The sequence below is a fragment of the Aspergillus stella-maris genome, assembly GCF_047715825.1.
Source record: "Aspergillus stella-maris strain CBS 113639 unplaced genomic scaffold BDV14scaffold_12, whole genome shotgun sequence".
NCBI lineage: Eukaryota > Fungi > Ascomycota > Eurotiomycetes > Eurotiales > Aspergillaceae > Aspergillus > Aspergillus stella-maris.
Window position 1 is genome coordinate 463,170 of NW_027396806.1, and position 25,708 is coordinate 488,877.

The 25,708-nt window shown below is 51.9% G+C and overlaps 9 protein-coding genes across 9 annotated transcripts; 5 read left to right on the forward strand and 4 right to left on the reverse strand.

Moving 5' to 3' along the window:
• Window positions 1-553: 553 nt before the first annotated feature.
• BDV14DRAFT_169220 (NADH kinase POS5) lies at window positions 554-2,442 on the reverse strand. Its single transcript, XM_073768004.1, has 3 exons — window positions 2,000-2,442; window positions 1,827-1,944; window positions 554-1,774 (listed from the first exon to the last, which is right to left on the reverse strand). The coding sequence occupies exons 1-3, from the start codon at window positions 2,145-2,147 to the stop codon at window positions 706-708; spliced, it is 1,335 nt and encodes a 444-aa protein (XP_073630737.1). The 5' UTR covers window positions 2,148-2,442; the 3' UTR covers window positions 554-705.
• A 99-nt stretch (window positions 2,443-2,541) lies between these two features.
• BDV14DRAFT_169222 (lysophospholipid acyltransferase family protein) lies at window positions 2,542-4,464 on the forward strand. The gene is made up of 3 exons (XM_073768005.1): window positions 2,542-2,828; window positions 2,904-3,823; window positions 3,894-4,464. Exons 2-3 carry the CDS (start codon window positions 2,976-2,978, stop codon window positions 4,279-4,281), a joined length of 1,236 nt encoding a protein of 411 aa, XP_073630738.1. The 5' UTR covers window positions 2,542-2,828; window positions 2,904-2,975; the 3' UTR covers window positions 4,282-4,464.
• A 167-nt stretch (window positions 4,465-4,631) lies between these two features.
• BDV14DRAFT_169224 (putative RNA polymerase II transcription elongation factor (Ctr9)) lies at window positions 4,632-8,707 on the forward strand. The gene is made up of 2 exons (XM_073768006.1): window positions 4,632-5,694; window positions 5,765-8,707. Exons 1-2 carry the CDS (start codon window positions 4,840-4,842, stop codon window positions 8,495-8,497), a joined length of 3,588 nt encoding a protein of 1,195 aa, XP_073630739.1. The 5' UTR covers window positions 4,632-4,839; the 3' UTR covers window positions 8,498-8,707.
• Window positions 8,708-9,895: 1,188 nt separating this feature from the next.
• On the reverse strand, window positions 9,896-11,074 carry BDV14DRAFT_169226 (uncharacterized protein). The gene has a single exon (XM_073768007.1). It carries the CDS (start codon window positions 10,299-10,301, stop codon window positions 9,912-9,914), a length of 390 nt encoding a protein of 129 aa, XP_073630740.1. The 5' UTR covers window positions 10,302-11,074; the 3' UTR covers window positions 9,896-9,911.
• A 1,524-nt stretch (window positions 11,075-12,598) lies between these two features.
• Window positions 12,599-15,426, forward strand: BDV14DRAFT_22166 (uncharacterized protein). Its single transcript, XM_073776308.1, has 2 exons — window positions 12,599-13,245; window positions 13,302-15,426. The coding sequence occupies exons 1-2, from the start codon at window positions 12,765-12,767 to the stop codon at window positions 15,242-15,244; spliced, it is 2,424 nt and encodes an 807-aa protein (XP_073630741.1). The 5' UTR covers window positions 12,599-12,764; the 3' UTR covers window positions 15,245-15,426.
• Window positions 15,427-15,974: 548 nt separating this feature from the next.
• BDV14DRAFT_22179 (splicing factor ESS-2 family protein) lies at window positions 15,975-17,809 on the forward strand. Its single transcript, XM_073776309.1, has one exon. The coding sequence runs from the start codon at window positions 16,059-16,061 to the stop codon at window positions 17,565-17,567; it is 1,509 nt and encodes a 502-aa protein (XP_073630742.1). The 5' UTR covers window positions 15,975-16,058; the 3' UTR covers window positions 17,568-17,809.
• Window positions 17,810-18,051: 242 nt separating this feature from the next.
• BDV14DRAFT_188222 (magnesium transporter CorA family protein) lies at window positions 18,052-22,448 on the reverse strand (the record flags this gene model as incomplete). The annotated part of the gene is made up of 5 exons (XM_073771035.1): window positions 18,052-18,677; window positions 18,739-19,835; window positions 20,285-20,289; window positions 20,416-20,989; window positions 21,055-22,448. The coding sequence occupies 5 exons, from the start codon at window positions 22,446-22,448 to the stop codon at window positions 18,052-18,054; spliced, it is 3,696 nt and encodes a 1,231-aa protein (XP_073630743.1).
• Window positions 22,449-23,897: 1,449 nt separating this feature from the next.
• On the forward strand, window positions 23,898-25,487 carry BDV14DRAFT_22211 (homoserine kinase). Its single transcript, XM_073776313.1, has 3 exons — window positions 23,898-24,543; window positions 24,607-24,905; window positions 24,960-25,487. Exons 1-3 carry the CDS (start codon window positions 24,117-24,119, stop codon window positions 25,299-25,301), a joined length of 1,068 nt encoding a protein of 355 aa, XP_073630744.1. The 5' UTR covers window positions 23,898-24,116; the 3' UTR covers window positions 25,302-25,487.
• BDV14DRAFT_22197 (uncharacterized protein) lies at window positions 25,303-25,708 on the reverse strand. The gene has a single exon (XM_073776311.1). It carries the CDS (start codon window positions 25,611-25,613, stop codon window positions 25,386-25,388), a length of 228 nt encoding a protein of 75 aa, XP_073630745.1. The 5' UTR covers window positions 25,614-25,708; the 3' UTR covers window positions 25,303-25,385.

Sequence of the window (25,708 nt, forward strand, 5' to 3'; positions counted from 1 at the left end):
CCCACAACCCCGACATACTACTCAATCAAAGGTCACGAACGGCCTCAATGGCCCAGACTATGTTTCACGTTGAATCGCTGCTTGAAACAGCGACGGGACTGAGGTTCCATAGTTCTGGTTGTCATGAACTTGGAATCCAAGTGCTCGTACCACTGTAGAAAAAGGAGGCTCGCCACAACTACAACATCCAATCGCACTGTATCAAGGGGTTGGCCATCGGTTGCCCAATGATGTTTGTGCAGAGCTATAGATCGACACGAACGCAACGGCAAGTATGGAATATCAGTCTACAACGTATAGAAGTGTCGATATAGGAGACATTTACTGGCGCATTCTCCGACTCCACCAAAGATCTGTTCAGACCTCAACCAGGCCCACCACGTCCCAATTATGCCCCTTAATCAAATTTTCGAGTCAACCACATGGCATTAAAAGCGCCATTGACATCATTCTCTCTGGTCATTTAACAGTTTGTACTTTTTAGGCTCATAGTCGAATGGTGGAGAGGAAATGACTTGCCGGTGTTTGCTGTTCAAGTATATACCACGTGGACCACCTTATAGGGCCATCAATCAACCCCTACTTAGCCCCCGTTGCTAACAAGGTCTATCGATCATTCTACTCCAGGTGTACAATATTTTCTACCCAAATATTTAAGAGGTTGAGGTTATCTCGTATATGTACAGAGAAAGATTGCTTCCAGAATTACTCTCCAAACGGATAGTTGAACTTCAGCAGTCCGTTCAACCCTCCAACCCAGCCGTCATGGGCTTCACCATCATGGGGTTCGCCGCCCATAACTCTCCGCATCACGCAGGGTACTCCGCCCTGCCATTCGTTCTTGCCATGCCGCATTTCTTCATTCCATACGCGGGCTTCCATGCCCGCTGACATTCCTTGGGTCATGTTTACTCCATCTATACTGATCTCCAACTCTCGACCACGGTTCTTCTCGCTCAGTCGAAGTGTAATCGGCGTACTAGCCGGTAGAACCAAGGGCCGGAAGCTGAGACTTCGAGCGCAGATCGGAGTTAGAAGCACTGCTGGCACTAATGGGTGCACAATACTTCCTCCGCTGCTGAGGCTGTACGCTGTACTTCCAGTTGGCGTCGAGATAATAATGCCGTCTGCCACGGCTTCCGTGAGGAACCTTCCTCCCACATACAGGTCCACGACTGCAAGATGTGGCTCTTTTCCTCGGTGGATCAGGATCTCATTCATGACATATAAACCCTCACTTCCAATGCCTTGGCTGGGTTCTGAGCACTTATCCGCTACGACGGATGTGCCATCGGCGTTGAAGAGCGCAACCTTGAGACGATTCCGCATCAGGATGCGAGCTCCCCGGTTCATACCCATTGATTTGCCACGAACTGATGACCATCCTGTTGCGCCCTCTGACGTTTCTTCGGCGCTCGAAGATTTAGGAGCTCCGAGCACAGCCGCACGGTCCCCTACTCCTGCGCCGGACATGTATACCTCGCGAAATGCGCTCTTATATTCACTGAACTTCCATTCGCCGAGGAATCCCAGGGTACCCATGCTGAAAGACAGCATCGGTGGCACATTAACACACGTGGCAAATAAAGAAGAAGCATGCAATATCGTCCCATCGCCGCCAAGGGTAACGCTTAGGTCCACTTTCTTATGCAATGCACAGGGCAGCCTGTCCAAAGGAGCCGAGTAAACAGGAAACGGCAGAGATGAGTGTATTTCCTCTGCAACTTTCGGTTCCAGAATGACGCCAATGGACGGGTACGTAGATGCTGTATGACTGTTTCAATGGTATTAGCGTACGTCTTCCTGGTACAGAGAGCGGGCGGTACCTGATGAATTCGACCAACGATTGGGTCACTTCAGGTGCACAGTCCTTCTTCACCACAAAGATGTTTCTCGGAGGCGCGGGCCATTGAATGGATAGGAGATCATTGTTCTCATTCGACTCTAAAGAAACACCCATTGGTCAACCGAAACTGGTGGCCTTTGAAGAGACGCATACCTTGATAGCGTGGGATCAGACGCGCTGGCAAAGAATCAATGTCTCTGATCTCTTGTCGTCTCGATGACACTGAAAACTTCCGTGTGCATATTACTCTCCGTATAGAAGGCGTCCTCAATGATTGCATTTGATTCAATATTGAAAACATGACGTAGCACGCCGGGGCAGCGGCCCGGTTGAGATCTCTTTTTCCTTCAGGTCAGAACGTACGCGCTTGGCATTAAGAGTCAGATAGTCAATTTGTTTAGCCAGATTATCGAATGTGCCTTAAACATTTTCCGGCGCAGGCACTTGGGGCACGATCAGGCCAGGTCTATGATCGGGGCTCAAACATATTCCACAAGGACATAAGCAGAATGCAGATTAGGTGAGGAAATCGAGATAAAGATAAGCAGACCCTTTCAGTCCAGTTTGCAATAGCTTGAAGGTGAGCAGGTGTCGAGATGAAGCTCCGAACCCCAGAATGATCTGCGATCTGACCGCCTTGAAGGCTTAGCACCTCAGTTAGCTCGTTAGCAGCAAGCAACGTCATGGCGCAGTCCCTTGGGTGCCTGCCACAGTGCCACTTATGCCTGCTCTTGCCTGGCTAGCCGAACTTAGCCTGTCCACAAGATCGGGTTCATCAGCCGTGATCAGCCTGTCCACGTTTCTTTCACCTCTTTCCATGTGACCTCTGGGATGTTTCTGCATTCTTTCCTCTGTCTTCATCTTCGTTGACATGGCCTAGCTCTCCCATTCTTTCCCTTACCTATCCTTTCTCCGCCATTCTCTTGCGCAGCTATCCTTAGACTGAAGTAAACACCGCTCCTCGCAGCAGTGATCAGACACGGTACCTTTGAATTCTCCTGCCTAAGATGGTCGCGTGACGGCCCAAGAGAACACAGACTGATTGTGAAATCTATAGACTGTTCCGCATCTGAGGAAAAGAGAGCGTCGCCCTGCGTTCCCCGCCGAATAAGACGGATTCCCCGCCATCATGGAGGCGACGGAGCTTCGACAGCGGAAGCCGGCGGCTAACGCTCAAAATGATGCCCAAACCTCCCGAGATATCGAACCACGTCTCAAGCATGGAATACCTATGCAAATACTACGTTGTGTGCTTCTAGCGACCTGGTTCAATTGCTGTTGCGTCATTATTTTGGTGACTCAAGTGATCGGTTCTCCACTCTACTTCATCAACAAAGAGTATTATAATGCCTGGATGGCCTCGACGAAACGATCCTTTGGGTTGGTGATAACGGCACTGACCGAATGGGGTTGTCCTACTTATGTCCGGGTCAGCGGTGACGAGAGTGTACGCGGACAGATTCACCTCGCCGATGATGGTCGTCTCAAGACGACGTTCCCGGAGCGGCTTGTCATGATTTCGAATCATCAGGTCTACACGGACTGGATCTATCTTTGGTGGATCGCCTATTCGAACTTGATGCATGGTCACATCTTCATCATCTTGAAGGAGTCGTTGAAGTACATCCCTGTTCTAGGCCAGGGCATGACATTCTATGGCTTCATCTTCATGGCTCGGAAATGGTTGTCTGACAAACCACGACTGCAACATCGCCTGGAGAAGCTCAAGATACAGACCATCGGCTCTAACTCGGGTGCGCCAAAGTACGACCCCATGTGGCTTCTCATCTTTCCGGAAGGAACAAACCTTTCCATCAACACCAAGCGAAGGAGCGACGCATTTGGAGCCAAGAATTCGTTTGCGCCTCTGAAGCACCAAGTCCTTCCCCGCTCGACTGGCCTGTTCTTCTGTTTACAGCAGCTGCGAGGAACTGTTGACTGGGTCTACGACTGCACTGTTGGTTATGAAGGTCCTCCGTAAGTTACTCTAGCATGCTGGCAGGTCTTATCCAGAACCTATACTGATGACTACTGTTTTTATTACTAGGCGTGGCAGCTATGCTGACAAGTACTTCACCCTTCGTTCAACATATGTACAAGGTCGGCCGCCAACTTCTGTCAATATGTACTGGAGGCGGTTCGCTGTTGCGGATATTCCTCTCGATGACCAGCAGGAGTTCGATGCTTGGCTCAGGGACCGCTGGACCGAGAAGGATGAACTTTTGGAGGGATACTTTGAGACCGGACGATTCCCATCGTCTTTGAAGGGCAGTATAGACGTTGGTCAAGGAGATGCCACCCAGCTGACTGCAGCTGAGGACGGATATGCAGAGGCTCACGTTCGCTTGGCGCACTGGACTGAGGTGGGTCGGATATTCAGAGTGATATTCGGCATCGCATTTCTCTGCCAGCTCCCCAAACTCTTAGGTTTCTAAGCCTGGACGCGGGGTGTCAGAGTACGCTGACACTTATCGACCTGTTGATCGGGCCAGTTTACCATGAATAATGTCCCTGTATCCTTATGATTGATGACCTAGGTATTTTTTACCCGCTTAGAGTTATAAATTAATGCTTCCTCTGCTCAATCGTCCCCTGTAGCCTACAAGTCAACAAATATACTCTGATTAATTACAAACCACTTCGGCCCGATAATCGGTCTAGATGTGGTGAGCGGGAGCTGACGCCACAATTGGCGGCGCATCTCAGCCACACCTCTGGATCGCGGCCTCAGGCGCCAATGCTCGAAACCATTGTCCGGCGGACTCAAAAGACAAAGTAACAGCAGCGCCGAATTCTGAGCAGCAGGCCGACAACGCCATCGCCCTTTATCCTCGTTGCGCCTCTCAGATATACTCTCCACATTGACTGCCCAATCTCATCTGTGAAATGAGTATGAGTTGAGCTTTGGACGCATTCATCTCTCTCCGACCGAACTTTCGTCTCCGCGTCCTGAAGCTCGCGCTGTCGACCGGACAAGTCCGCACGCGCCCGCCATGGCGTCTCTACAGAACGGTTATTCGAACGGCACTAATGGAGATGCATTTGCCGTGAACGAGTCATTGGCCAATCTTCGCTTCTCTGACATCCCATCGGCCATTGACATTCCCGCATCGACGCTCGACAGCGAGGTCGAAGTCAGTCTCGAGGGACTCCCCGATGACCCTACCGAGCTTTGCACCCTCTTGGAAAACGAAAAGGCGGCGAAGAACTTCTGGGTAATCATTGCGCTTGCCTATGCAAAGCAGAAGCAGATCGACCACGCGATTGACATCCTGAATAAGGGTCTCGCCTCGGTTGCTCAAGGTGCTACGAAAGAGAAGCTTGGACTGCTGGGGTGGGTATGTTGGTTATATTTGCTGAAGGGTCGTCAGGCGCCCCGGGTGGTGCAAGACGGTGGATTGGGTACAGAAGCCAAAACCAAGGACTACTACATCCAGCAGGCGACGGGTATTCTTAACGAGGCTTCGCGACTAAACCCGTCATTCCCTCCTTTGTTCCTCGCTCGTGGTGTCCTGTCACTATTGCGCGCCTCTCTGCATCCCCCGCGACCCGTCCGACCGGGAACCGTTGATAACTCAGAACGAGTGGAATCATTGCGACAAGCTCTCAAGCAGTTCGATGAATCGTCAAAGGCGTTCGGTGGTCGCAATGTGATGGCTATTCTTGGACGCGCAAGAGCGCATTACATGCTCGGACGATACGCAGAGGCGCTGGAAGGGTACCAGAAGGTTTTGATGAGGATGCCCGGATTGACTGACCCAGATCCCCGTATCGGTATCGGGTGCTGTCTGTGGCAATTGGGCTTCAAGGATCAGGCTAAGGTTGCTTGGGAACGTGCTCTAGCGCTGGTATGTTATTCTCTATGTGATCTCCAATATCACTTTGACGAAGCTAAACCGATTGTCTTTCTTTCGACAGAATCCTGAGTCCAAGGTTGCCAATATTCTCCTCGCCGTATACTACCTCTATGACAGCTCGCGACATGCGACAACAGACCCGGCGTTTGGTTCCCTCTACAAGGTAGCCATGACACAATACACCCAGGGTGCCTTCAAGTTGGACAGCGATTATCCAATGACATGCGCTCTATTCGGCAGCTATTTCCTTCTGCGGAAATCCTACGGCCATGTCGAGAAGCTCGCTCGAAAATCAATCGACAACACCGACGTCATGCCAATCGCAAGTGACGGATGGTATCTCCTCGGTCGAAAGAGCCACTACGAGGGCGATTTGATCAAGGCGGCAGAGTACTACAACCGTTCCAACCAAGCTCGGGGAGGCGACAAGGGATTCCTTCCAGCCAAGTTTGGCTCCGTGCAAATGCAGGTTGCTGCCAAGGACTATGATGGGGCTAAGTTCCAGTTGGAGAAGATCATTCAGCAGACAAAGAACCCAGAGTGTATGATGCTCCTGGGAGCTCTTTATGCGGAAGAGGTCTTTGCGGTGCAGAAGAGCGGTACCAAGGAGGATAAATCGGCCGAAGCCAAGAAGGCCACAACCCTCTTCGAAGGTGTCCGCGCGCTCTGGAAGGACGAAAGCAAGAAGATCACACCGGACGAGTCTGTCTTGGTGTATCTTTCTCGGCTATATGAGCAGTCCGCTCCAGAGAAGAGTATGCAATGTTTGGCTCAGCTGGAGGAACTGCAATTGGCCGATATTCCGGATGAGGACCGTCCAGAGGACATTGAAGACGAGGAAGAGATGAAGGTTGCACTTCGGGTGCATCTGCCTCCTCAGCTCCTCAACAACATGGGTTGCTTCTTGTATCAGAGCGAAAAGCTAACACTGGCTCGCACTATGTTCCAGGCCGCGCTAGACTCCTGCGTGCGCTCACAAGAAAAGGAGAGCGACATGGACATCGATGCGCTAATCACGACCATCAGCTACAACCTTGGTCGGGCGTACGAAGCGTCGGATATGGCCGACGAGGCGAAGAAGATTTACGAGGGTCTCCTGGAACGGCATAGCGACTACACAGAGGCGAGCGCACGCTTGGTATATCTTGCTCTTCGCCGCAGCCCTACAGATGAGGGGCCGAAGAAGATGGCGAAGCTCTATGAAACGGATTCCACAAACCTGGAGGTCCGGGCCTTGTTCGGGTGGTATCTTAGCAAGTCCAAGAAGCGGACTTCGAACATTGCAGAGGACCACGAGCAACGGCATCACAAGCATACACTGCAGTACTTTGACAAGCATGACCGGTACTCGCTCACTGGTATGGGCAACGTTCACCTTCTCTTCGCTCGAGACATGCGACGTGATACAGACCAGGAGAAAGAGAAGCGGCGCAAGATGTACGAGCGCGCCGTTGAGTTCTTTGACAAGGCTCTCCAGCTGGACCCGCGCAACGCCTACGCAGCACAAGGTATCGCCATTGCCCTTGTGGACGACAAGAAGGACCTCAGCACAGCAGTGCAAATCTTCTCTAAAATCCGTGACTCGCTCAAGGATGCCAGCGTCTACCTGAACCTCGGCCACGTCTACGCAGAACTCCGCCAATACAGTCGCTCGATCGAGCACTACGAAGCAGCCCTCTCAAAGGACCGCGCTCGCGACGCCCAAATCCTCGCGTGCCTCGGCCGCGTCTGGCTACAGAAAGGCAAGCAGGAGGCAAGTCTTACAGCAATGAAAACAGCCCTTGACTACGCCCAGCGCGCACACTCCGTCGCACCTACACAACCACACCTCGAATTCAACGTCGCGTTCGTCCAGAACCAGATTGCGTCGTTGACCTACGGTCTCCCCGAGACTCAACGCACAGTTCAAGACGTCGAGGACGCAATCGAGGGCGTCCGCACAGCCATCGAAACATTCACGCGAATCGCGGGCGTCAAGAACCCGCCTTATCCCGCTGAATCGCTGGAACAGCGCGCCAACATGTCAAAGACGATCATCAAGCAGCTTGACCGTGCCCTTCAAAGCCAAAAGGAGTATGAAGAAAAGAACGCCGCCAAACTACAGCAGGCGCGCGAAGCTCGTGAAGCAGAGATCAAGCGTCGCGAGGAAGAGGTCCGCAAGGCTCAGGAGGCCGAGCGTGAAAGAAAGCAGCGTGTTGCTGAAGAGCGTCAGCAGCTCGTCGAGGAGGCTCAGAAGTTAGCTGCCCAGCGTGCTGAGGAGGATCGCGCACGTGAGGAGGCAGAGATGACTACTGAGTCTGAGACTGGCGAGAAGGTCAAGAGGACGAAGAAGAAGGCCTCGGGCGGCAAGCGGAAGAAGCAGCGTCGTGAGGACGACTTTATCAACGATGATGAGGGCGATGCCGGTGGCGCTCGCAGCTCTGGCGCCGAGGATAGCGGGCAGGAGGACAGCGCGCCCAAGAAGAGGAGAAAGCTTGAGAGGAGGTCTAGAGGCTCGGCTAAGCCTCCGGCCTCGAGCAGCAAGTACAAGAGTTCTGAAATGGTTGTTGATTCCGATGAGGAGGATGAGCTTGCTGCCGCGACGCCGGCCGCGGGCGGAGACGATGAAGATGAGGAGGAGGATGTCGTGCAGCGAAGGAGAGCTAAGCCGACGAGACGGGTTGCAGACGATGATGACGAGGATGAAGATGAAGGCGAGGCTGCTCCTCCTGCCAGCGGTGGCGATGACGATGACGACGGGTTGTTCAGCGAAAAGGAGGAGGATACGGAGATGAAGGATGGCGACGTTGAGTAGATCGCATTCTCTCTCTCTCTCCGCGTTCTTTATCCACGTCTTATCTTTACAAATGTAGTTTACATCTCTTTGGCCTTTTGCATCTGCTTCTGCTCTTCTATTCCGTTTTTGATCTCTTATCCAACGATAACTATGTACCTGGCGTTGGGAACTTAATTACGGATGTACCTTATCTCACATATGAAACTCAATCTTGAATCAGCTTCAGCTCTATCCTCTCCGATTCCATATTCATCTCAGTGCATTCATCGCATGCATAGCTGTATCCAATCCCAAGCTAGCTAATTATAACCAGCTAGCTGTCTTAGACATACAGCACTACCTATCAACTTACATCACCTGATCCCAATCAATCTATCTTGCCTACAGTAGCCAATCTATCTAAGGTCTCGCCTAAATCTGAATCGAATCCCTGAGCAAATCGTGCGATATAGATTAAGTCATATTGACCGCCTCGATGTATTGGCGTTGGCGCTGGTAGCCTAGATGCAGGTGGTAGGTAGCCTGGCGGTGCCAGCCGCCGATTAATCTAGGGGAAGGAAAGGTTTCGAGATATACATAGATGGCAGATAGATAGTTGAGATTGTTTAGATGAGACGACGTCAATCGCAATACCCCTGACTCTGACTCTGGCTCCCTACTAACCCTATATAGAGTACTGTAGTCAACCTGACTCGGTCCCAAAGTCAGAGTTAGGGAGGTGTTATATATAGATGTAGATATAGACTAGTATCCCTGAGCGACGAGGGTACGAAACCTGGGGAGTTAGAGATATCAACATCTGACCGGGTGGTATGTAGGAGAGAGTCAGAAGTCAAGAGTTGAGTTGAGGTGAGTTGTATCGTGTCACGAGTAATAATTGGGATATTCTATAGTATAGTATACCTAGGGAGAGGTAGTCACACAGTGCTTACTGCTTACTTGTGCTTAGGACCAAGGTGAAGTCAGCTGCAGGATGTGCAGGTGCTATGCACATGCTGAATAATTATCCATTCCCGATTCGACCAGAACCAAACTCAAAGCCGCAGGGAAAGTTTGAGAGTTTGGACGGGACAGGGCGTCGTTAAGGTTCGATCTGAGACGCTGGTGTGGTGTTAGTTGCATGTCTCTTGGAACTTACTGTAGGAGGCTAAGACTCTATGATGTCCAAGTAGGAGGAAGACGAGAACAGGAACAAGAACTGGTCGGAGGATAGTCGGGTCAACTCGTCGAAGGATTGTGAACCAAGGAGGCCGCGAGGAAAGGCACAAGGGAAGATCTTTGCTCTCCACGAGCGAAAAAGCACGTCAGTGCTATCCTATCCTTGTATTGCTCCGTATTATTCGGACTGAAGCCATCTCATCCGCGGTTCGCGATTATTCGGCGCGGTGGGAATACTTCGGTGAGCCCCTTTCGTGGGATACGGAGTGCATCCCTATTCCCTGACGGACGGACGGTTACGAACCCTGTCGACAGGGGTATTATACCGAGAGTTATAGGAGTGGTCTGAGGATTGCTTGTGAAAGCTGGGGTAGAGGAGCATGCATCCTTGTTGGACAAGGATCTGAGACAGTCTTGAGGTGGTTGGTTGGTTGGCGTGCTGGTGGTGCGTCTGTAGGACCGCGCGGTCGGTCGTCGGCTCAGAGGTCCACGTCTGTACTCTGTAGTCTGTATGTACATGTCGAGCGACAAGGAATAGCAGTGCCGATGCAGCAATGCAGTGAGCACAGCACAGTGAGCACACAGACATGTTTGTCGGCAGTCCAGACCCGTCGTGATGGAGCAGAGGCTGCAGAGGTCTGAAACGAGTGGAGCGACGAGGCATTTTGATCGCGAGTCAAGTGGAACAACTGACAACCCAACACTAACAGCACTGCTTTCGCCTGACATGAACACCCGAAGAATAGTTGATATGAACCCAGCGCAGTGGTCCGAAGAACGCGAAAAAGCAAAGAACCAAGCACAGTTGACAGGTCCAACGACCACTCGTGCGATGCAGGTACTCTCACTGGCGGTGTGATCGCCCAGCATGAGGATCAAGCCTGCTCGTTTCACTGCGTCATCCTGCAGTTGTTGCGCATGTGTCTGTCTCCAGGATGTTTGAGGTTCTGTCTAGCCTCTAGATTCTATTTCGGGGAGACCTCGACTGGATACATTCTCCGTACAGAATCCACAGTATTCCACAGTCAGAGTGAGTGACAAGCGAACTGCCGAGGCTGCTACTGTCTACCAGACTACTAGCCGACTCACGAGGACCCTCTGGTTCAAGGATTGTAAGAGCCGTGTTAGAGTAGTATCAGACTATCAATGCATTGTTTGGGGCTGTTCCTGATCCTTTGGAGTTCCATGGAACAGGATGTCGCCTCTGAACGGGGGAACTCCGTCTCTTCTCTTGGTCTTGTCAGGACGAAATGACAGTTGACGATCGGAGCCCATTGGAGAATGGCAGCCCGACTTTATCTTAGATGGAGCCATCGACATGCCCATCGCAGTAAATAAAGGCCGCGATCCACGGTCTCTGAAAAGAGGATGTGCCGCGAAGTGGTTCTGGAGGGAGAGTGGTTAGTGGAAGGATTCTAATATTCGCTGGGCGACCATTCACATCCCACAGGCAAGTGGAGCGAGCGTTGAATCTCGAGTGGAAACAAATCAGAAGGCAGAAGTGCCTGGATGGCGAGGCCATTGACATTTCTTTATTTTGTTTCTGTTCGGCCGTGGTCCGCCTCGGCTTTTGCTGTTCACTCCATACTCTGTCCTTTTAGAAACTGCTAGAAGTCAGTCTCAGGCTACCGCGGATCAACAGTTCCCAGTGGTTTCAACATGCTGGTGACACAGTTCAGCAGTTCTTCTCCTGGTTGAGTATAGCCTCGTTCTCCCTCTTTCCCCTTTCCGATCCCCAGAACGCGATCCAGAGGAACTGCCTGCCGATACTTTCCGCAACGAGGCCGCGCGTGGGAGTCTGGAACTGGAGGAACCAACCAGCTGTTATCTTAGCCTCCTGCCAGGCCGAATAAGCTAGGAGCTGCTAACGACCACTCTAAGGCTGGGGCGGGATTTTCACGTCACATCCCTGCCCCTGCCGTCTTCCTTTTCCTGCGCCTGGCGTCTCTTCCCTGCGTCTCTTGGGTTTCGCTTTTCTTTTTCTCAAGCTATCTCTGTTCAGTGTTGAGTCAGTTCTCGATAGATAGATAGATAGGTGGGATCCGATCGATCAGCACTGAACCAACGGGGCACGCCGTGGTACCGTGGAAAGTGGACGCCGATGATATTGCGTTTACTATTCTCGAGCTGTTAGTCTCTTTTGCTCTTCTGCTGGTCCCTGCGCATCGCGGTGCATCCCCTTGTAGGCTCCAGCTCCTCTCATGCGCGTGCCAATGCAGGACCTTGCCGTCGCGTGTCCCTCCCCAGCAAACGTACTACAGTCGCTCTCTGTACAGCTTCCCATGGCACAGTCCGGTTGCCAATCTGTGGCGCCGACATGGGTGCGAATGCGATTTGCAATGGATAATGAAGTGAACCCATGGGACTTTGGTCTGAAGAATGGGCGTGCTCCAGTAGTAGAGGAACTATTGAAGAAGAACAAAGCGACGCTGTGCTCCCATCCCCGTCGCGATCTTCCTTACAGCAGTAGCATTATTTTTTGAATTAAATTTTTTTATTATTATTCTTATTATAGGAGGTTTGGGGAGTTCCCCTGCCTCTGGTATTATGCTTCTTATTATGACGGAGAACGTCCTCAGATATCCCACCTGCTCTTCCACTTTTCTTTTCTCGTCTTTTCTTCCTTTCCTTCCGTCTGTCTTTTCTGTCTCTCTCTCTCTCTCTTTCCTTTCTCACTCTCTTCTGACAGACTTCCTCTTATACTACTCCCACTACTCCTCCTCCAGCCCACTCTAGCCGAACCTCCGCAGGCTAGACTTAGTGCGCTCCCTCCACCAATTTCCAATTGTTTCTGATCCAGACTTCTGGCTCTGCTGCGTCTGTGACAGTCGTCGTTCCATTCCTTGTCCCTTATCCCCCAATTGATCTTCCTCTCTTTCCTATTTCTGCTCTCTTGTTGTCCCTCTATCCTTCTATATACTTAGCGTCTCCCGACAATCCCATTGTCCCCATTCCCTCTCCTTCTTACCATGGTCCACGCCAGGGCCCGGTCAATCCATCTCAAGGCGTAACCGTCATTCTTAAGTCGACTGTGCTCGAATTGAGCCGCTCGCGACTTTGAATTCGACCTCCAGATTTATTCCGGCCCTTTCGGTCTCTGTTTGCGTGGTACCGACATTGTCCCACCATGCCTATGAGCCCTCACTTTTCTGTCTCAGCCCCTCGTCCAATGGCGCAGGATCTCGACCGTCCTCCCACCAGGGGATCCAACAGTGACACTCCCGATCATTCAGTCCATATGCGCTCAAGGTCGGCTGCGCATCCCCAGAGCCCTAAGAGATTGTCTGTGTTCAGTGGACGTTCCCGAAGCAATACCACCACTTCGAGCTCTACCTCTACTCACTCTTCCCGTCGCCCACCGTCATCAATGATTTCCAGCGAGAACGCCCCTTTGCCGTCCGCTTATGAGGACCGACCAGTCCCTGGGGCTGTCCCACGCCATGACCGACATGAAAGTGCAACCAAGTCACTCTTCCAACGTGGAAGCCGCATGCTGCGCCGTCAAGGGAGCAAGGTGAATATGGTCGGCGGTTCATTTGAGGAGGAAGAGGAGCCAGAGCGCGAGAGATCACGGTTCGGTCGTCGCAAGTCGCGGCCGAGTGATGCCCGTAAGTATCTCGCCGCTGCCGCTGTTGAGGGTCCGCCTCTTATTGATTTGATATAGAAGACCACATGAAGCGCATGATCTCGGACCCTTTCGACTTCCACCACTTGACTCACACCAGCCAGGCCCAGTTCCAGGCGTTAGGCAGGACTCGTGAGAACGAGTTGGTCACCGAATTCTCCGCCATTCGAGCTTCTCAGAAGCCTGTCACGAACCTGAAGGGTATCCGTGCAGACGACATTCACATGCGAAGTCTGTCAACGGAGGATCTCACCCACTGCATGACCGAACAGGACAATGCTGGCCCATCACCTGCTAGTCCGCCGCGCTCGCCCGGTGCCAGATCTCCCAGCCCGCGGCAGCTTGAGTACCGGCCTCTTCGTGAGTCACGCATTTTCGAGAACTTCTCACGACCCGTACCAAGGTATTCCCGAAGCGATGCTCCTGCTTCACCACCACGTGCTTCCTCGCCACGGTTGGCGTCGTCCCCTGAGATCCCAGAGCCTTCACCGCGGGTGATTGATGAAATTTTGGACTTGGACTACCGCCAACCAAACCCAGAGTACGTTTACTTCACGGACGAGGAATCCAACCATGGCTCCTCCCCATCGAGCCCTCATGTAGGGAACCATACAAGGCAGTCTAGCCTTGGCCACGCAATCACCACAGGTCCTGGCTTCGAGAGCATGGACGCGAGAGCCGTAACGGCACTTGCTAGCCCGACTTCTGACTTGGAGGATGTTCCTGAAGAGGAAGACGCAACGCACTGGCATGATAGCCCTGAATCTCAGGTATCGCAATGCCCATCGGCTCTGGACTCCCAAATATCTCCAAAGACCAAGGTCCCAATGAAGACTCACATGTCCGTCAATGTCGCGAAAGAACTCTCAAGGAAATTCTCCGAGGCGCTGGGGTCGCCCACTCTTCCCCAACATTTCGTGGACCGGACTTCCATTTCAACGGAAGAGCGACCTTCGCAGTCAGGACTACGACGGCAATCTTCACTCCACCAGAACACCATCCATGAGACAATCTATGAATCCTGGGAGGACGATATTGACTACTGCTATGAGCACGCAGCTGAGTCGAATTCCGATTTTGACTGGGCTCGTAACTCGCTCGAAGAGTCCCGGAGAGAAGGAATCGCCGTCACCGTTACTTCTTCAGATCCTACCGCCCCGTCTGCGCAGCGCCTATCCGCGTCCAACTCCCGGTACCTCAACACGTCGGTTATGTCGACTCCCGATCTGGACCCCAGCTCCGCGCGCTCAGCACCAAGCTCGCGCCTAGCCGTCACTCCATTAACTGCAGGCTTCGAGGGCGAGGACAACCAGAAGGATGAAGATTTCTTCCAGCCCATCAATTCTTCGGTGTTGTCAGGATCTCTTAGCAAGCGCATCACCCCGGATTCTCTCTACGAGGACTACCTCGCGGCAGATGGAGAATCAGATCGACACTTCTCTTTCTGCTCACAGGGTGGTTTTCAGGCCATAGATGCCCCTGTTTCTCCTCGCAGCAGCTTCTCGCCTATTAGCAAGTACAACTCGCAAGAGAGCTTGATTCTTTCTCGCGCTGCTTCTATCGTACGGAAGCACCGTTCATCTGTCTCGACCACGAGTGTGCCCGAGTTGGTACACAGCCTCGCAAGCAGCCGCGACTTCTCTACCTCGGACCTTATGCTCCCTGGCGACCAGACTGAGTTGACGCCCCAGGACTCGTCTGCCAATCTGTCTCAGCACCGTCAGACCAAGAGTCTAGCCCGTGAGATTGAGAACCAGCTGATGGCCCGACCGAACAGCAACGGCAGTATTGATTCCAACAAGCTAATGGGCGCCAACATCCATGACCGCGCCAAGTCAACCTCTGAAGTTGAGGCTGCGCCCCTGGCTCAGAAGGTCATGAGACCAGATATTTCTGCGAGGAACACGCAGCGGAAGAAGTCTCGCACACCATCCTACTCACTCTTCCCTGCTCCACCAACCCCTACCTCATTACACCACTAAGTCGCATTCGCTCTGAGCAGCTGTCTCAGTAGCTCGCGCACACCCTCGCTCCCCTTCTTTGATCTATGGCCTTTCCGGCAGAGATGCCCTGCATCTTTCAGAAAAGGTCATAAACCCTCTCCACGATTTTATGATTTCACATACTGGCTTGGTTGCATTACAAAACAATCCTTCGATGACTTTTCCTTGCTCTGATTTGATTCTTTTCACGCGGTCGTTTATAAAGATTTTTGCATTCATCACACATCATTCATCTTGGCATTTCTCAGCGGTCGTTTCCAAAAGGTTCAAAACATGGAATTTGGGGGGTTGTTACATAGTGTTTATATTTTGGGCTTGGGCTGGCATTGGTGAACCGGAAAAATGGCTGTATCGTTTATATTCATATCGATCGTTTGGTTCTCTTATTTTGTTTCTGTTGTTGTACTTGGGCTTTTGTTGTGTTTCATTATACATAGAGTTGTTGCGATAGTTGGTTGGTTGACTGTTTGGTTGGACTCTCGTTTTTGCATGCTTCGGGTGAAGCGAACTTCAGACGAATATCACTACAATATCAAACATCATCATCTCCGTAGATATAGCACGCAATATGATCGTAGATGTTGGTAGATGTATACTTGATCGATCATGATACACTATGTCATAGCCAACGCATCACCGCCTCCACCGCCGCCCTGACATCGCAGTATTCTGCCGCATTTTCCCTTTATCACAACCAAACTTCTTTCATCTCTATGCCTTAATCAACGCATCATACAACTCTCAATTCTCTAAAATCTTCAACCGACGAAAAAGCCCAACTCACAACCTCAAAATGTCCCCCTCACCCTCCCAAGCGCTTACAAAGCGCAACCCCGAAACCTCATTAATGCCACCACCCCCACCCCCCAAACGCATCAAGCGACCCGCTACAGTCCTCGACGAGGACGTCTACACCGATGCACTCTCCCATATCATCGCGCGGGATTATTTCCCTGGTTTACTCGAGACCCAGCTGAAACAGGAGTACATGGATGCGCTGGACTCGAAGGATAAAGAGTGGATATCGAGTTCGAGGAAGAAGTTGACGGTGATGAGGACGCCTGGGCGGGCGAGAACGAGGTTTGAGGTCGAGGGGGGGAGGACGCCTGGTGTTGGTAGTGGTGCTGGTGGTGGTAGTACTGCGCCGGGGGATACGCCTGCTGGGTGGGGTGGTGAGACGCCCATGTCTGTTGTATCAGCTGCGACGAGTACGACGGATGCTTCGAGTATTAAGGAGATGGGGCCCGATGTATCGAGGATTGGGTTGCTTGATTTCCAAGCGAAGTATACGAGTGAGGATAATGAGAGTTTCAACAAGTTGTTGGATAAGCAGAATACGAAGAGGAGGGAGAAGCATGCTTGGCTTTGGAGCGGGAATAAGATTCCGACTGCGAGGCAGATTGCGCATCGGCAGAGGGAGCAGAAGCTGCTTGAGGCGAAGGGCGGTGGCGGGAATCCAAGGACTGATGCTGCTGGTGCTGGTGACGGTGATAACCAAATGCAAGTCGCTATCAAGACGGACCTCGACGCCCGACCTGCAAAGCCAGATGGGTGGAAACCGCAGGCAGAGAACTCACTGATGTTTCTTCCTTCGTCGATCGAGGATGAATTCGAGACTATCCAGCAAAAGGCCGAGGCGGCGTCACGGGCTGGACCGAAGCGAGTGGTCTATCAGAATACAAGACTCCCCGAGGAGAACCTCCCAGAGGGAACTGGGAATGGCAATGCACCACCACCATCCCCCTCAATATCCGCCATCCAAGACGCCATCGCCGGCCACCCACGCCAATCAGAGACAGAAGCAGGCTATACAGGCGGCGAAACACCGCGCGTAAACGGGTACGCCTTCGTCGACGAAGACGAGCCCGAGCCGGAACCGGAACCTCCCACCACATCAAGAAAAGACTACAACGACGACCTCAACATCCTAGGCCCCAGCTCAAGCACACCAAACCCCTTCTCCATCCAATCGAACCGCCGCCGCGAAGACCTCCACCACCGCATGGTCGACCGCGTCGCGCGCAACAAGCGCGCTGAGAAGGCTGCCTCGACGACAAAGACTCCCGTCACAGTCACGCCTCGGTTCGCGAGTAGTCCAAGGTTGGACTTTGGGTTGCGCACGCCGGGGTCTGCGACGCCTGGTTCGGGGGGTCATGGGAAGGTGCTTACGCCTGCGGCGCAGAAGTTGCTTTCGGGGATGGGGAAGACGCCGAGGGGGACTTCGGGTTCTGGGGATGGGAATGCATCGGCGTCGGCGTCCGGGTTGAGGAATATGTGGACGCCTACGCCGAGAAGGAGATGATTGTTACTTGGGGTGGATGCATTTTCGGCGTTTTTTGTATCATTACTTTTTTTTTGATGCTTTAGCGTGGATTTTCTTCTTTTCTTTTCTAGCGGGTTTCCTTGGTTTAGCGAGGAGTTTTCTATACGGCGTATCAATAAGCATTCCCCATCAGCTGTGGGCTGCGAAAAGAATAGATTATGACGAGTTATGACCCCTTTACATAAATTCTATGCTATACAATCTCAGATTATCGACCGCGCCAGGAAGGACATCATGTCTGTGAGTAATATGGTTGCGAGTAATGGAAATGAAAATCGTATAAACATACATAGCAATAGTCTCGAACATTGAGACAAGACAAACATGACAGCGTGGGTATAGTAAGTGTATGTATGTACGAATAGTATATGACAAGAGCCGTTATCAGAAGCAGAAGCAGAAGCAGAAGCGGCCATGAAGACATGGTATATGAACAGAGAGCAATGTCTAATAAAGAGAACCTCTAGAACACCCCCAAAACACCCAAAACAAGCGAAGACATCCCCGCAACGCCTCCCAACAGCGGACCCAGGCTTGAAGCAGCATTGACAGCATACGAAAAGGGCAAGTACTTTCCACTCGGACACTTGAACCCAAGACTCATGGGACATTTTTGCACGAGGTCATGGCAGACACTTATATTGGGGAGTTCCTCCTTGTATGGTCCCGGGTTGATGTCCTGGTCAATGAGTCCGGTGTGCCGCGGTTTCCCATGGATCGGACTATTGCGGAGCGTTTGGTTGGTGAGTTCGGTGCCATTGGGGAATGTTTGATTCGCGTTGCGGATGATGAAGTGCGTTGAGTTGAGCGGGGAAGAGTAATCTTCGCATCTCGGGATCGTGACGTTGCAAAGCCAGGATTTGTAGGCCTCTGCGCAATTGTCGCAGGTTGTTGCCATTGAGAAGATGGTTTCGTTGGAGGTGTTGCATTGGACTTGTTGTAGGGAAAAGTTGAAGTTTTGGTAGAGGTCTGCGGCGTAGGAGTCGTATTTGTCGCGGAGGGCTGTCATGTTTAGGGATGGGTTGGAGGGCACGGAGTATGCGACTTCGGAGCAGAAGGAGAGGCCGTATATTACGTCGCAGTTTCCGTCTGGGAGATTGTTAGCTCTGTGTTTGAGGATGAGGAAGACATTAGAATAATGGGTTCGTACCTGATTTCGTGGCGAAGCTTTTCGGCTGCCAGACTTTTCCTCCTCCGCCGGCATGACCGTTTCTATTGTCTGTTGCATTTGCCAGTCCGAGAACAGCCGTGTAATCGGAGCTGCGGTTGAGACTGGTAATGTAGAATTGCTCCTGAAGTTGATTGTCTAGGCGCTGACGCTTGGCCATACTCGTCTGGACATCAACACCCTTGCCGGCTTGAGAGTGGTTCTCCAGAGCACAGTAAGACCGCGACAAGCCAGATACAGCGGTGTTGTTGGCATTGTTGACGAATATGCCGTATACTGCCGTGTTGTTGTTCCACTGTTTCTTCTGGGCCTCGGTGAGACTTGTGTCGGCAGGCTTGATGGTGGTGAGAAGAGCCGTTTCCGAGCCGGTGCCTTCAACGTGAAGAAAGTCATAGTGGTCTTCGACATTGTGGAAGTATTCGTCTGTGGACGCCGCCAGTTGGTACGAGTAGGACCCAGTGTAGGCTCCGCCCTCAGGAGCAACCACTGTAAGGTACACGTCGGAATCTGTTGTCACCTCTGCACTCAAGTACCCCTCAGAAGAGTGATGCACCTTGCTGCCATCCTTGCCCGATCCAGGTTCCTGATCGGAAGTTGAAACATATACAGACAGCTGCGGTAGCCCTGAGGCCGTGCCCAATGCGGTCTCGTTGACAATGGGCCCCGAGCAGATAGTGAGCGATAGGTAGACGGTGGCCGTGTCGCGTTTCGAGGTGCTGTTGGTGCTGCCACTCGATGTAGTATTCGGCGTAAAGGACCAGGTTCGGCTCGAATCTCCCATGCTTATTTCATCCTCCTCATAGTGATTGTTCCTCAAAGTCGTTGTGGCTCGACTGACGAGATCCAAACCCCGCAGTTCGCCCGGCTCCGCCTCCTCATCCTTGATAAGTAAACCGTTGAAAGAGTTGAGATATGGGAATTCCGCCGGTGCGACATCTTTCGCGATCAATTGTCCGTGCCCTTTTTCCGGCGGGGATATATCGGTAGCATTCGCGGGACCAATAACGGCGGGAACGGCAAGGAGCAGGAAAACAGTGAGGCTCACTGTCGCACCGAGGCGGTATCGCGGAGGTTGGGTCCTTCGTCGCATGGGAGGTTTGGATGCCCCGACCCAGCTTGGAGCCATCGGAGACATCCAAATGTTATCAGGAACATCAAATGGCTGCAGCCAGGATCCCTCTCACGGCGGAGCACCGAGTGCTGAGGGCGGAGGTGGAGGAGAGCAGGACCGAGTCATACGCGGAATCTGAGGAAGTTCGGCCAGGGGTTGTCGGGGTAAATCGCGAGTCGGTGTTCAGAGTGGCTAATACTCCATCGAAAGTAGTGAGCTCATCCTGTCTTTGAAGAATTGAAGATGTGCACACTTGGATAAGCTTGGATTCTTTTCCGCCTGGCCAGCCACACTATCACATAAGGCTGCACCGCCACGTCTCGGAATCTCCCTAATTATAGCCCCGTACGGAGCTAGTACTGCGTTTACAATACACCCTGTCTCATACTCTATAGTAGATTCAAGAGACAAAAGTACTTCAACTGATGCCTGGGTTCATCGTACTAGATAATCAGAAATATTATAAACAACCAAATATTAAACAAAGAATTGCAATTATATACCAAAAACATCAACCAAGCGCACTGTGCTCGAAGCTTGTCTCATACAAGCTTATAGAACCGAGCAGCTAGACCACTGATTACAACAACGGCAGCAAGCACTCCGATGATTCCAAAGAACCAGCCGTACCCAGGCACATCCTGTCCAGGAACATGGACGTTCATTCCAAAGAGACCACAGATGAGATTCATCGGGACGAGAATCGTAGCGATAAGTGTTACCTTGCTCAAGACCTTGTTGGCATGGTTTCCCAAAACCAAGTTTGTCACGTTCAGCTGGGCAAGGTAATTGGTGTGAGATCGACTGAGCATCTTCTCAAAATGAGCCAGATTGGACATCATGGTGACAACGTGATCCTGAATGTCACCAAGGTAGAGCCCAATGTCACCACGAGGTGTCACCGAGTATTGCTCGTTGCATCGCTTCGAGAAACCGCGAATAACATCGGCTTTACCTCCCAGGAGGCGCATCAAACTCATGACCTTCTTCCGTAAGTTACCGATGCGCGGCAAGAATGATTCGAAGTCATCCATGCGCGCAATGAACACAAGGTCTTCAATTGCTTCAGTCTCAACTTCAATCTCCCGGATAGCAGGGCCGAAGCTATCAACAATGTCGTCACTTTATAAACGTCAGTAAATGATCTACACTTCAGTGCAGGCCACCAGGCTAGTAAGCAGACTTACATCATCGCATAACAAATCCAGTCGCTGCTGAGCGACACGTAGTCACGGAGCTTTCCAATTCTGCGCCGGACATTGGCGGGATGAGGGTTCTCAGTGAATGAGAAAGATAGCACACCGTCGCGGAAAACGACCATGTAGAAATTGACCGGTTCCATGAATCGTTCATCATCCTTGTTGATCTGATAAAATGTCCGGAAACAAACAAAGTAGTATTGCTTGAAAAGCTCAACCTTCTCGCGCGATTCCTGTGTCAAAATATCTTCCGTCGTCAGAGGGTGAATGGAAAACGCCCTCGACAGCGCGCTCACTTCAGCCTCAGATGGGTTCAAGACATCTAGCCACCAGACACCGCCGTCCGGTCCGAGCTGGAAGAGATCTCTGAATGTGTCCCCGGGTAGGACAAGATCTCCCAATTCCGCAGCATGAACGGTACTCTGTGATTCTGATGAGAAGAAACCGAAGCGAGTTGGTTCGTTCTCGTTCTTCAAGTGCTCAAACAATCGCTTCTCGTTGGCGTTGTCGAAGATATTCTCGTCGAACTTGGGCGGCGTTGAGCCATCAAGTGAGATTCCAGCACTTGATGAACGCTTTTCATCAACCTCGGTGACCTTTTCGGCACCGGGACGAAGGTCTTGGAAGACACGCGAATACCTGTTCTGGGAACTCAGGCTATGCTTGCGCCGACTAACCATAGGCTTGATCTTTTGGTTCAAGGCCACAAACTCCTCCAATTCCTCGTAGTCGATTACAGGGATCCTCCCAGGTTCCTCAAAAGGCGGAACGCAAGTATCCTCGGTGGAGTCTAGCTGGATATCACCTGGCTGAGGTCGGATGATACTGGCATTGCTGAAGGTCGGTCGTCTTGTACCACCCGAGACGGTGCGCTGGAGAATAGCTTCCAGATCTGGTGGGCCGTGGCTTTCTAGTGTATTTGCGCGCTCCCTGCGGCGAGGATCTGCGAAGGCGTCCACGGAATTGGGCGGCGAGGATGATCTGGCAGAGACAGAGCTCTTACGCGACCTGTTTCCAACGTCTTGATGACCGCGGCTGTAAGTTCGGCCATGACGAGCATTCCCAGCTGGATCAACGGAGATGCGGCGTCCTGCAGCATTCATGTCATTCGCGGAGCGATCATCATCCATAATTGCCTGTTCGAAGTCTCGCGAAAATGGGCCCGAATCCCTGTAGACGTCTTGGATTTGTAGTAGGTCGGGGCGCTGGGGTACCTCATTGATCCCTTGCTGAGCGGTATTCTGACGGCTCAATGTCAAGTCGGGGTTCGTTTCAATGCGTGGTTGGTCGTCCATATGAAACCGATGGTCATCCAATTCAGGCACAGGTGTGCTGAACCTGGTAAGGTCCATGTACTTCTCGGATTTTGCCGACTCGGACATCTTGAAATGTTTCGAGATCACGTAACTAGGATCGTATAGTTGGAAAAGCTGCTGCTACCTGCACAGTCACCGCAAGGGGTTGCTTGTTGTCGTTGATGGTCGCCAGAGTGTATGTATAGTATCGAATCACAAGAGAAAGAAGGATGCGTGAACTACTCCCGGAATAGTTGCTCCTCCATCCATTAGCCAGACCCCTCGCAAGGGCCTGGCATTACCGGTACGCGTTCGTTTGCCAAAGTTCGAGGTGTATGCGAAAGCCCAGTTAGGGGGGTCTAGTGTCTCCCCCGCAGAAGACCCTGAACTTGGGGCCCAGGAGAGGGTGTTGGAAAGAGGACTGGATGAAGCGAAGGCCCGCCAACTTGACTGAGTAGGGCGAAAAGGAGCGCTGGAGCTCCGTGGTTGCTGAGGGTGAGAGTTTTGGCAGGAAAACTCCTCAAAGCGAAATCTGCGATCAGTTCACCGCAGAGTTGACGGACTTGACGTAACCGTTTGGTGGCTTGATGGAATATGAATTCGGTAACGAACAACTATCGGCCAGTCCTATCGTCGAGATTCAGGACTGACTGAGATATCCGCTTTTATAACGGATATAGGGGTAGTGATGGCGGCTGGGGAAAACTTTGCGGGTTCCCGTAGTATGATGCACGATTCAGCTAATAGGGGTTGTAACGGACAAAGCAAATTGTCACGACCCTACAGGCTGGAAGAAAAAGGCACTCCAAATGAACTCAGAAAGAGTTGAGTTGATGTAATAAAAAAAGAACAGACTCAAGAGAGACCGAGTCTGAATATATGAAGATTCAGAGCAGAAGTATGCAAGAGAGCGAAGGAAAAGGCCGACGGCGAGGGGCGGGCACTAGGAGACTAGCAGAGATTTCCGCTTTGAGGGATTAAAGAGTCTGGCCGGGAAGCTCCTTTAGTGTGAGCCTCCGACGGCCGAATGGGCTGCCTGCCCATGCCCACACTACTACTGTGAGCGTGACGCTGTCCACTGTCATGAAAGGCTCCCGTCTTTGCGGCCTTGATTTGATCCATCTAACGGGCGGCCTAAGCTTTGTTTTTTCTGCTGTCTATTATTATCACCGACTAATTGCAGCACCGGATACCCACCAACAAAGAGTGGAAACTGGAAATAGTTCAGGCACTGCATATTACAGGATCAAAGGTACTGGTACACAACCACAGGAGTTCCTCAACAATCTCCTGCGAACTCCGACTCCAAAATCTTAAGGCTGCGCACTGTCCAGACGCGATGCCGATTACTGTGCCTCTGATTGGGGAGGACTATGCCGGTCAGACGACGGGCAGCTGATGGATCATGGATCTACTTTTTTCTGATGCAGAAATGCTTGGCTTGGAGACCCAAACTTTTGCAAGCTGCATACTCTAGATCACTACGGAGTAGTCGGGGCCCCGAAGTCGGCCTGGTCCGAGTTTTTTTGGCATTTCTCGGTGTGCCAAGGCTCTGTAGTCATAGCTCGAGATCAATTATCAGTTCGAGTCACAAACGAAACTTCCGCTCCAAGGTGCTCTGGGATCTCGTAGGAGACGAATTACTGCTACAAAAGCAATTTTCCGTCCCAGCGACCAACCGGACCAGCCATTGGTACCTTATCTCGGGTTTTGCACCGTGTCCCGCACTTGTCTTCTCACCACTGCTTCCCCGCAATGTCTTCAAAATCGTTCGTCATCCGGACTCCCTGCTCGTCCGCGAACATCGGCCCTGGGTTCGATGTCATCGGTCTAGCATTGTCCCTCTACCTCGAGCTACATGTGACCATTGATTCGTCCAAGACCTCGTCACAAGAGCCACTGAACTGTGTCATTACGTACGACGACCAAAGCAACAGCACCGAAAAGATCAGCTTGGACCCAGAAGTCAACTTGATTACACGTGTAGCCCTGTACGTACTTAGATGTCACGACCAGAGATCTTTCCCTGCGGAGACGCGGGTGCATATCAAAAACCCTATCCCGCTGAGCCGGGGCCTGGGTTCATCGGGCACTGCAGTGGTCGCTGGTGTCGTGCTCGGGAATGAGGTTGGTGGGCTTGGTCTGAGCAAGGATAGATTGCTCGACTACTGCTTGATGATTGGTGAGTCACCCTCTCAAATGTAAAAGCGCCTGAAGTCGCTGCAGCCGGCTAACTCACCGACAGAACGACACCCGGATAATGTTGCTGCCTCGCTGTTCGGAGGTTTCGTCGGAACGTACCTCAATGAACTCAAACCGGAGGACGTAGCTCGCAAGGAGATTCCTCTCAGTGAGGTGCTTCCAGCCCCAGCTGGTGGAATTGATACCGGTCGGCAACCGCCAGAGCCGCCTCTTGGTATCGGACACTACAGGAAGTTCCAGTGGGCAAAGGAAATCAAGGCGATTGCCATTATTCCCGACTTCGTGGTGCCCACGGCCAACGCGCGCAATGTCCTACCTCCAAGCTACTCAAGAGCCGATGTGGTATGTTGGAGCCTGTTGCCTCAGTCAAGCACATTTGACAACTAACATTACCAGGTCTTCAACCTGCAACGTGCGGCATTGCTTCCTGCAGCCCTAGGCTCTTCTCCACCAGATCCCGACATGATCTATCTCGCCATGCAAGACAAGGTTCACCAGCCTTACCGCCAGACACTCATTCCCGGTCTCACAGAAGTTCTCCAATCAATGACCCCCAGCACACAACCTGGTCTCCTCGGGATTTGTCTGTCTGGAGCCGGGCCTACCATCCTAGCCTTGGCCACAGACAGGTTCTCTGAAATCGCCGACCGCATCATCGCGCGCTTCACCTCTCAGGGCATCGCTTGCCAGTGGAAGCTCCTCGAACCCGCTCAGGATGGCACCGTTGTGCAGCACTAGCTCTCCGGCACCTCAAAATCTCCTCTTATACACTATTAGATTCGGATATATAGAGTCTTCTTAAGTCGACCAAAAAGGAAAAATTCACGTGTTCATCTGAATATGACACATCTGAATGAGATGCATTGGAGGAGCAGCAAACATTGCTTCGAGCACTCGATTCAGCGCAACACCAGCTGAGTCTGTAAATGTCAGCCGGTTCAATTTAGCAGGATAGCCGATGCCATGATATGCGCGTATATCGTGATGCCACCAGTGAATTAGTTTCCTACTAAATTTAGGCAAAGAACCCGAATAAAGAGTCTTTCTCATCTCATCTTTAGAGCATTCGGAGGAAGGTAGTATATACTATAGTGGTGGGCTGATATCTAGTTATCGATAAGATAAAGCCGCTATCGTGGGATCTG

Bases quoted from the DNA above. Each gene is read 5' to 3' on its own strand.
- BDV14DRAFT_169220 (XM_073768004.1), bottom strand. From the start codon at position 2,147: ATGTTTTCAATATTGAATCAAATGCAATCATTGAGGACGCCTTCTATA. The intron at 1,945-1,999 runs GTATGCGTCTCT...GTGTTTCTTTAG, and splicing joins TCTGATCCCACGCTATCAAG to AGTCGAATGAGAACAATGAT. The intron at 1,775-1,826 runs GTACCGCCCGCT...CCATTGAAACAG, and splicing joins TCGTTGGTCGAATTCATCAG to TCATACAGCATCTACGTACC.
- BDV14DRAFT_169222 (XM_073768005.1), top strand. From the start codon at position 2,976: ATGGAGGCGACGGAGCTTCGACAGCGGAAGCCGGCGGCTAACGCTCAA. The intron at 3,824-3,893 runs GTAAGTTACTCT...TTTTATTACTAG, and splicing joins GTTGGTTATGAAGGTCCTCC to GCGTGGCAGCTATGCTGACA.
- BDV14DRAFT_169224 (XM_073768006.1), top strand. From the start codon at position 4,840: ATGGCGTCTCTACAGAACGGTTATTCGAACGGCACTAATGGAGATGCA. The intron at 5,695-5,764 runs GTATGTTATTCT...TTCTTTCGACAG, and splicing joins GGGAACGTGCTCTAGCGCTG to AATCCTGAGTCCAAGGTTGC.
- BDV14DRAFT_169226 (XM_073768007.1), bottom strand. From the start codon at position 10,301: ATGCCTCGTCGCTCCACTCGTTTCAGACCTCTGCAGCCTCTGCTCCAT.
- BDV14DRAFT_22166 (XM_073776308.1), top strand. From the start codon at position 12,765: ATGCCTATGAGCCCTCACTTTTCTGTCTCAGCCCCTCGTCCAATGGCG. The intron at 13,246-13,301 runs GTAAGTATCTCG...GATTTGATATAG, and splicing joins GTCGCGGCCGAGTGATGCCC to AAGACCACATGAAGCGCATG.
- BDV14DRAFT_22179 (XM_073776309.1), top strand. From the start codon at position 16,059: ATGTCCCCCTCACCCTCCCAAGCGCTTACAAAGCGCAACCCCGAAACC.
- BDV14DRAFT_22211 (XM_073776313.1), top strand. From the start codon at position 24,117: ATGTCTTCAAAATCGTTCGTCATCCGGACTCCCTGCTCGTCCGCGAAC. The intron at 24,544-24,606 runs GTGAGTCACCCT...ACTCACCGACAG, and splicing joins CGACTACTGCTTGATGATTG to AACGACACCCGGATAATGTT. The intron at 24,906-24,959 runs GTATGTTGGAGC...TAACATTACCAG, and splicing joins GCTACTCAAGAGCCGATGTG to GTCTTCAACCTGCAACGTGC.
- BDV14DRAFT_22197 (XM_073776311.1), bottom strand. From the start codon at position 25,613: ATGAGAAAGACTCTTTATTCGGGTTCTTTGCCTAAATTTAGTAGGAAA.